Raw genomic sequence first — 8829 nt, 5'->3', positions numbered from 1 at the left:
ATATCATTTGAAATTAATTGGCTTTCAGATTGCTTCTGAGAGAGCTGCGGACCCAAACATACCCAAAAACTGTTGGTCTAGGGCATTGATTTGATGATATTTATGGTCTAGGGTGTTCCTTTCAGTTCAGATTCTTGACCCAAGAACGAATTCTATTCATTTACAAATACGTTATTCATTCTTTTTGCAATGAAATCATGTTTGAGAAGATAAGTTAATCTAACTGCGCCTGAAATTTTACATCAATACATGGAAAAAATGGGACCTATTCAACTGGAATTTGCCATGCCACTAATGTATATATCCAGGGTTCCAGTGATAAACAAAGTAGAATACTACGTATATCAAGATCCTCAAAACTGAATAAGTTCCCCATGCTTCTGGAAGATCCTTTTGCAGGATTGACAGGTCTTTTGATACAAAACCTCATCTTAAAACATATCATTTGGACATTTTTCTTCCGCACATTGCGCTATTCCGCATCATTGGGTTTGCAAATGAACAATACGAGCTTGTACATGAAACCCTATTCAAAGCAAGCCATAGGAATGCTCCATTGTGTTAGTGAGTTTGTGCCTTTTATCAACAATAACATAATACGCAGTCATAACCATGGAAAGGGCTGACTCGTGTCAAGTGGACTTTAAAAAAAACAACCACTTACACAAAAGGACTTTGGCAATTCTCACAAGATCAAATGATCACCACACCATTCTGCCAAGTGCCAGTTTGGCTTGAGTAAGGATCTCCAAGGCTCCATCCTAAACAAACAAACTTTCTGACTTTATGAGAGATGTAGACTATACCCACGTTCGTGACTATCCATTCTAAAGGGACAATTTCTTGATCGCGGCACCCGGAAGCAATTTTAGGGTTGGCACAAATTTGGAAATAGAAATGGCCTCTATTGGCAGTGCAATTGCTCAAAAAATCACCTAAAATTGCAGATCTTCAGAAATTGCAAAACTATAGGCGCGCTAAAAAGGCTTATTTTCCCTCTCATAATAAATGGTATGGAATTCGAAATTGGTTTTGTCTTTTTATACCATTTGGCATCTCGCACATCATTTGTACGGCATTACTAAAAGAAAACCGAGAGAATTTGAACAACATGAAAAATGTCAGGAAGCACTTCAAACACATCAGATCTTTTTTCAGGTGAATAATTTCATTAATTATAATTCGACTCCCAGATATCTGGCTCATCTCATAATGATTAGTTTTGGAAAATTCAAGGCAATGAATGATGGGTCTTCCGGGAAGGATGCTACACATACGAAACTGTAATCCAAATGGTGATATATATCTCACATAAAGATACCTTGATGAAGGCACGCCAATGCAGAATTCATATATTTTAGCAACCTTTTCCTTTATGATCGCAAGATTTTACCAAAACTCATCACATTTTAGATCCCCCCCCCAAAAAGTCCAAAAGCTGCACTAAACTCATGAATAGTAATGACAAAGAAGTTGAATTTTAGTCAAACACAAATCTGGAATAAAGGGCCAGAAAGTGTTATTCCCTCAGTATTTTACGTATATTGAACAATGACAGGGTGGCAGATGTGTAACGCTTGGCTGAAAAGAAAAGCCTCCCTTCAGAGGTAAGCAAATCGTTATAATTGGAACTGCGTTTCCAGGACTGAACGATCAACAATGGTATTAGTTGACGAAAAAAGGTTCATTGTCATTCGGAATATTCCGCACTGAATAAACATTGTAACAATAATGATAATCTGCGAAGTAATATGCATTCTTTCGGTTGAGTTTTAGTGTCTTAGTATGGAGAGTGCAGACATTTCAAATATGAAACCACGGAGTACAAGTATGAGTAATTCGTGTTGCCGTATTGATCCAATTACAAGGCTCAAATGACTCAAATTTAAAAAAAACACAGACAGAATAATTGAAGTGGTGATCAATTCACGTTGTTAGAATTTAGTATTAGATGGATGAGCAATGGCCGTTCAAAATCTTTAAATGGTCCAATGGAACAGCTTCAGATACATTTCAACTACAAAATTCCTGCTCTTATTTTGAGTTTTACAACAACTGGATAATTCAATAATGGGACAATTAAAGACATATTCAAAGAAATACACTCATTTCGATCTTCGGATTCAAAATAAATATTAATAGCGGCAAAAACGACTGACTAATTAATCTATAGTATGTCACTTTGAAAGGGAAGTACGAGACTTCCTAATTCAAACCTTAACATGAAAAACTTGACTGAAATCTGGATTTTCAGTTTTTCATGTCAAGTCAATCTAGGGCGGATATGACTCATATTGTGCTTGAGCAAGGCAGGATGATTCAAGAGGAAAAATACAGTGGGTGGTTGCCCCAAATGCATGCCGTCCGTACTGGAAATGGTAGTTTTTATCCAAATTGGCCGAAATTCAAAGATCGAGGAAAGAATGAAAATATATTCTCAACCCACTGATATTGAGAATCAGTATGTTTTATAAATAGAAATTATAAATATTTTTGTTGTGATGTTTCTTTTTTTGGAGAACACGCCTTGCTTCGTCTGTGTTAAAGGATTCTTGGTGCCTTTCAGATTGAGCGTTGAAGGTTCATAATTGCCAAAACTCGCAATGAAAGCTACAAAACTTCAGTTTTAAGCTCTTTGGGTAAGAAAAGTAATTAAGAAGTTCTTACTTATCCATAGCACGTGTATTGAGCTGCATAGTCCAACTCCAAGAAGATAAAAGTCACCAAAACACCTTGTCAAGGCACAAGTTTTATCTCAAGACTTGGATTGGAATAAGCGTTTGATTTCCCGTTTGCTTATTTGCTTTCATAAAACTCGTGCTCAAATTCAAAACCATGAATGGTGTGAATTGGAAGCCTTACCCTTTGTACCATGGGTCGCTGAGGATTTCGAATGAATCTGAGCTCACCGCCCAAGGGACTGTACTTGTAGGCTACTAAGCCACCCATGGACTCCACCACCATGAACGAGAACAGCACAGCGCAGCAAATCGAGACCGAGAGGCAAGTTTTCTGAAATCTAGAGTAACCTTTTCCATGATGGAACAAATAGTGCTCGACATTAACCGCATCGTATCTGTCGTCGACTCTCTTACCCACCACCCATACTTTGACTCAATCTGTAACCAATAGCAATGGCACCACGCTCTTCCGTCGGATGGTTCTCGAGGACTGAACGAGGAAATTGCGAGGGACCAAGAGAACGAGAACGAGAGGCCGGCAGTCTCGAGGCCGTCCTTTTATTCGTTCCTATCATCGCGGGGAAGCATTTGAGCCGTTTGGGGGAGGAAAAAAGTGCACAGCCTCAACCAGCGCGATTGTCAAGGGACTCTGAGACGGAGATCAGTTGGCACCATGATTCACCATTTGGGCTCGAAATGAACTTTGAATTTCGGAGCTCGAGAAACTTGACACATGTATCTCAGTGGGTGATCCGTCTTTTGGCATGGTGCAATGTGGGGCATTTTGGAATAACGCCTCAAGAACCTTGAGCACCTGAACTTTGAGAGGCCTTATTCGGGATCTTCCCATATATGGCGGCATATTGAAAATCCGTCAGAATGACAAAGAAGGAGGCGATTAGGCTGTCGGAACCTGGAATTTCATTTTGCCACAATTGCACTTCCATCTAATGCAATGCGATCCCCCATTTTCCGGTCTCACGAACCCAAAGAATGAATGAGGACATCATGGCCCGTTATTTCTTGTTCAAGGCTCCGAAATGCATATCACGATTTTCCAGTCATTTGTAGCGTAAATCTGATTGGAGATATCACCGTTACATCGTTGTTTCGACCTCATTGGGGGGACAACCTTCGCTTGTTACCCGAGTCACGCACCCTTTGTGAGAGATGATGTGACAAAGGCTGGACAGGCAAAAGGTCCTGGCCATTAAGGACTTGCCATCAACACAGCAACCTCAATGGTGGTTGGTAGTGGTGCTTGACACGATTGATTGAGATCATCAATTTGGGCATTTGGACAAGACGATCATCAAACTCTTCGCCATTGAAACCGGTGGAAGAGTGAAACATGCCAAAATACTTTGGAGAAAGCTGTTCATGCATGACTTTGTCCTCAAGGAAAAAAGATGCGATTAGGAAGTCTGAAAGAACGGCGTCTTCAGAATTCATTATGTAGGCTACATACTGTATCGCAAATTGGAATTTCAAAAAAATATATTTAGTCCATGGGAATGGCTGTCTAATTGAGGCGGAACGGAGCGGAAGGTTGAGCGAAACTTGGCCTTGGTTCCAGCATTATTTGGTACAACCGAGTCGTCTGGTTTCTTCTGAACGCATCGCACGTTCTCACTGGACCAAGGCTAAGGTGCCACAATACCACACAATAAGTCATGAATCGTAGAAATTCTGATTCGGAATCATTTGACTTTTTATCATTGAAAAAAAGCCCATTTGTAGAACGCCAGATAAAATTGCAGATAAATTGGTGGAATCAAAATACAAAAGCATCCTCGCTAACGGCATTCTACGTTTACAATGACAAGTGGGATTGTCAGGAAAAAAGGTGACGCAATTGCAAATTTCTTGGAAATTTTGGTCATTCTGGCTTTCTATTTTCAAGATGATTCATTCATCAATTGTGATGTGCTAGGTGCGTTAGTTTAGAACAGAGAAAATAGAAATTCGATGCAACTCAAGCATTGGAAGAGTCACTTGATCAAAAAGCTGTTTTTGAAACGCAACATGCAACCTGTTTAGATTAGTGGCATAGGCAAACAGGTGATTAAAAGTCGATTTTAAGGCTAAAAACGTGAAAAAATGTGATTTGTAAAGATAGCTTTTCCGTTGTCTGGTCAATACCGTACGCAAAAGCGACAGACTTTTTTTTTGAAATGTTTGAATAAATTGAAGCTTGTTTCTAGAAATTTATGACAAAATCTCGTGAAATAGTTTCAGGGCCAGAGCCCAATTTTACAAAGTGAAGGAGCGAATCTTGGATTTTTGAAAGCCAGTAAAAAATGAATTAAATTACAAATCTAATATCATGCATGGAGCAGGTTGGCGCGGCACTTGGTCTATATTTTTGCCAGGGCAGTAGTAACGAGATTACTGCAATTCATTCCTTTTTTTCAAAAAGGATCTGCAATCCCATTACATTTTAAAATGGTGTAATTGTAACGACCCAAAGAACAAAAAAAATACCATCACTCGTTCCTTGTTTCACGTTCCAGAGTGGCTGATAATGTTTTGTTTCTCCCTTGGCAATTGAGGAAACTTGAATTTATATACATCCCAAAATCATAAAGAAAGAAGCGCGGGGCTGAAAATTGCGCTTGCTTTTCAAAACTTTAAATGTGTTTATGATTTCAAATATTGTTACATTTGCACCACTTTATTGTTTTATCGTCATTAGTGAACATCCAAAATAAGTTGCCTTCTTAGCCGAAATAAAAGGCGAAAGATAGAAAATAAAGTTTCAATATTACAAAAAGAATTGTTACATCAAGGAAAGGTGGCTTTAGCCCCTATTAGCTCAAACACGATGTCATAATTAACAATTGATTCTCTTCTGAAGCCTGCTCTTTTTGTTGCTGAGGGTGCTTTGGTTCGAAAAGGAATTTGGGTCGGATTAAACCCATGCCTGCACATAAATGAAGCTCCACAGCAGCTCTTTTTTGCAGACCATCCCAAACTGAAGAAAAAGGGAGTTGAATTTGATTTTCAAATTTCTTGGTAGATCAAATATTGGATAAAGTTTAAGTGGCAACAACTGCAAAAATCATAATCTATCATTTCAATTATACAAGGTGTGTGTGCCGGGACCTTCTGCCCAGAACAAGACCACGACAACCTAAGACCCTTCAGCGATGGCTTCGATTTTCATGGATTTTTTATTCAATATCTTTTGAACAATAACAGCAATGTAGAGGTGTGGCTTTTCCCGCCTTCTCCATGGAATTTTAAGCATAACTGGTGGACACAGTAACCAATACAGGGTCTCTAACCAATACGAGCGCCACAAAGCGCGGCAAAATTCAAAATCTCATGATGGCGAATTGGGCCACCAACGGCAGTTACTAAAGACAGTGAAAACCAACACCGAAAAAAATGCAAGCAGGTTCTGGCTGAGGATTTAATTCTTCACTTGATCAGGTTGCATAGAAACAAATAAAAAGGTCCCAAACAAGGAAAAACAAGTTAAGAAGGAGGGGTACAAGGACCCACATTCCAATAAAAGGGCAAAAATGTCCTAATATGTGTAAAATAGAAAGAAAAAGTTAAAAAAAAGAAAGGTCGAAAAAGTGGAAAAATGACTGAAAACATTTCTGAAAAAGTTTCGAATTTACGAAGGTTTGAAAAGCGATGTCTTCCTCCAAAAATTTGAACTCTTGAAGTAGTTCAAATTTGGAAAAGAAATGATTTTCTTTTAATGCATTTCCATAGGCTTAGCCGAACGGGTATGGCCAAGAATGGGAGTTATGCAGGGCTAAGCAAGTAAACAATATCAATGCTCACTAGCGTAACACGTTGGCAGAAAAACTTTAAATTTTAGGACTGTTTGTAACATAAAAATAAAACCATAAATTCAGCAAAGGCAGGGGAAATGACACTTTGGTCGTCTAAGTAATTGTAAAGAGTAGCGCCATAACATTTTTTGGCGAGTCACGGTTGTGTAACGAATTACTTTTTTTTGACCAAGTTAATTATAAGTATGAAATTCATTCCTTTTATCTAGTAACGACTAACGCCTTGACTTTTGCTTCATACAATCAGGGTTTGAGTTCCACTTTACTTCGCAAGGCGAATTCGTAGCGAATACGGAAGCATCAATATTCATAACATTTCATATTGGGAGCCTATACGTGTATCTAAATATTGAATAGGAAAAAAAGGAAAAAAAGTGGCAGTTTGACGATGATGCCTTATCTACCTATACCGTATTAGCGCCCACCAATCTTCGATCCACGAGGCGTGCCTGTTCAATAGATAGATAACGGGACTCTTTCATGGATTGATAACACCGATCTTTGGAACAAAAATATTACTAATGTAGAAAGTTCATCGATTCAAAACATGGAACACCCACCATAGATGAAAAAGCACCATTTTCTCGCACTCCGTCTTGTCTCAACCTGAATTTCCGCCTTGCTCTCTCTTCCCATTGAAAGGAACCGATCAGGATAGGAGGGCAGGACCGGCAGGACCGGCAGGACCGCCATCACGGGCCAATAATCAGTCACGTTATGCGTTAGTCGTCGGTCTATGTGTACTCTCTGTCTGTGCCATTTTTCCCATCTTTCCCCTTGGGGTCTTGTGACCGCCATTCACCCAACCTCGATGAGCAATTCCCCCTCTGTGCTCCTTGCTAATCCACCATAGCAGGGCTGAATGAACCATGGATGATGCACCGGGCCAATGTTCGCTTTGGCCTCATCAATCTTTGAACCAAAATAAACGGACTTAGGCCCAACTAACTCCATGGCTCTAACCACACAATGAATGAATGAGCGAGCGAGCGACGAGCGTTCGTGGAAGGGATGTTAGTAAATACTCAGCTGACTGAATCGAGAGCTGGCCACCGAGCCCATGACCGAGCAGGCGAGCGAGTGTTGCGAATTCAACGAGCAAGGAAGTGTAAGTAAGTAAGCCTTATTCACTGACTGTGTAAGAAGCCGTCCATTGATTCCATTGATCGCTAGTTTGCCAGCCCAATCAAGTGAAGGGAGGACGACATAACATCGAGTTTCCCACGGGCGCAACCATCCACGCACGAATCGGACACACTTCTCGCTCGAATACGGAAGTGACCCCCAACGTCATGTCTCGTCAAACCAAAGATGCCCCTGCTCCAAGTGCTCCAGCTACCATTCCCAAAGCCATGAAGTTCTTCTTCGGTGGAACGGCGGGGTACACCTCATCATGCCCGCAGAGCAGGCCGTCAGCAGGCCGTCCAACCCGACCGTTTTGAGCTCTGATTTCTATTTCCAGAATGGGAGCCACATGCTTTGTGCAACCGCTGGATCTGGTCAAGAACCGGATGCAGATCATGAAGAAGCAACCCGGACCCAAACCCACTTCCTTGTCGGTCATCACGTCCGTGGTGAAGAATGAAGGCGTGATGAAATTGTACAATGGGTTGTCGGCGGGTTTGCTGCGACAAGCCACCTACACGACCACCCGTTTAGGTACTTGGATGTCTGTGTGAACCCATTGCAAACTTGTCGTAGCCTATCGTATTAATGAATGTAATGTGAAGGCGGGGACCAACAACACTCGCATGTCGAGGCTATCTATATTCGTGAGGATCTCGGGGTTTGGGGCAATGTAGACAATTTGGTATTCATTCATGCACCACGACATAACAATAATGATCAAGCCGGTTGTGATAGATGAACGTGACGCTTGTTGTTGCCGTAATGTCGCATATCAAAATGGGGTGCTGGAACGATTGCGACCCTAATTGGCAGCATGATCACGACTAACCGAGCGGTCTATTTCAGGAATCTACACCTGGTTGTTTGAAAACTTTTCCAATCCCGATGGGAGCCCACCGAGTTTCTTCATGAAAGCTGCTTTGGGGATGACGGCTGGCGCTTGTGGGGCTTTCGTGGGAACGCCCGCTGAGGTGAGACGATATATAAGCCCACCCATTCTCTCACCTACCCATGAGCCACCGAAAGGAATGAGAGAATGCTGCGTTCAGTCGCTTCATTGTTACCAACGAGATTTCATGACCAATAATTCAACATTTCAAGCCCCCTACTAGTCATCATCATCATCTTAGGGGGAAAAAAACTGCCTTTCATGCTCGCAAAAATGAATCCTTGAGAAGGAATGACTTTTTGGACTTTCCTCCACGCAAGTA

General features: G+C 41.0%; 2 protein-coding genes across 3 annotated transcripts in view; one reads left to right on the top strand and one right to left on the bottom strand.

Moving 5' to 3' along the window:
- LOC131881620 (uncharacterized) overlaps window positions 1–6405 on the bottom strand; it is a 7684-nt gene extending 1279 nt beyond the window's left edge. Inside the window, exons 1-2 of the mRNA XM_059228534.1 lie at window positions 3096–6405; window positions 2863–3019 (exon numbers count right to left, since the gene is read on the bottom strand). Coding sequence (XP_059084517.1) covers window positions 2863–3019; window positions 3096–3256 — 318 coding nt within the window. The 5' untranslated portion in view covers window positions 3257–6405. The remainder of the gene's footprint in view (window positions 1–2862; window positions 3020–3095) is intronic.
- A 1050-nt stretch (window positions 6406–7455) lies between these two features.
- LOC131881619 (mitochondrial 2-oxoglutarate/malate carrier protein-like) overlaps window positions 7456–8829 on the top strand; it is a 6506-nt gene continuing 5132 nt past the window's right edge. The window contains exons 1-4 of one of the 2 annotated variants that reach the window (XM_059228532.1): window positions 7456–7598; window positions 7664–7871; window positions 7953–8149; window positions 8465–8589. In XM_059228532.1, coding sequence (XP_059084515.1) covers window positions 7502–7598; window positions 7664–7871; window positions 7953–8149; window positions 8465–8589 — 627 coding nt within the window. In that variant the 5' untranslated portion in view covers window positions 7456–7501. Of the gene's footprint in view, window positions 7603–7663; window positions 7872–7952; window positions 8150–8464; window positions 8590–8829 lie in introns of both variants that reach the window. The other variant, XM_059228533.1, reaches the window with a different exon arrangement.

Source organism: Tigriopus californicus, chromosome 6 (assembly GCF_007210705.1).
Source record: "Tigriopus californicus strain San Diego chromosome 6, Tcal_SD_v2.1, whole genome shotgun sequence".
Lineage (NCBI taxonomy): Eukaryota > Metazoa > Arthropoda > Copepoda > Harpacticoida > Harpacticidae > Tigriopus > Tigriopus californicus.
Note: the sequence above shows the minus strand (reverse complement) of the source record. Positions and strands in the feature narration are given on the sequence as shown.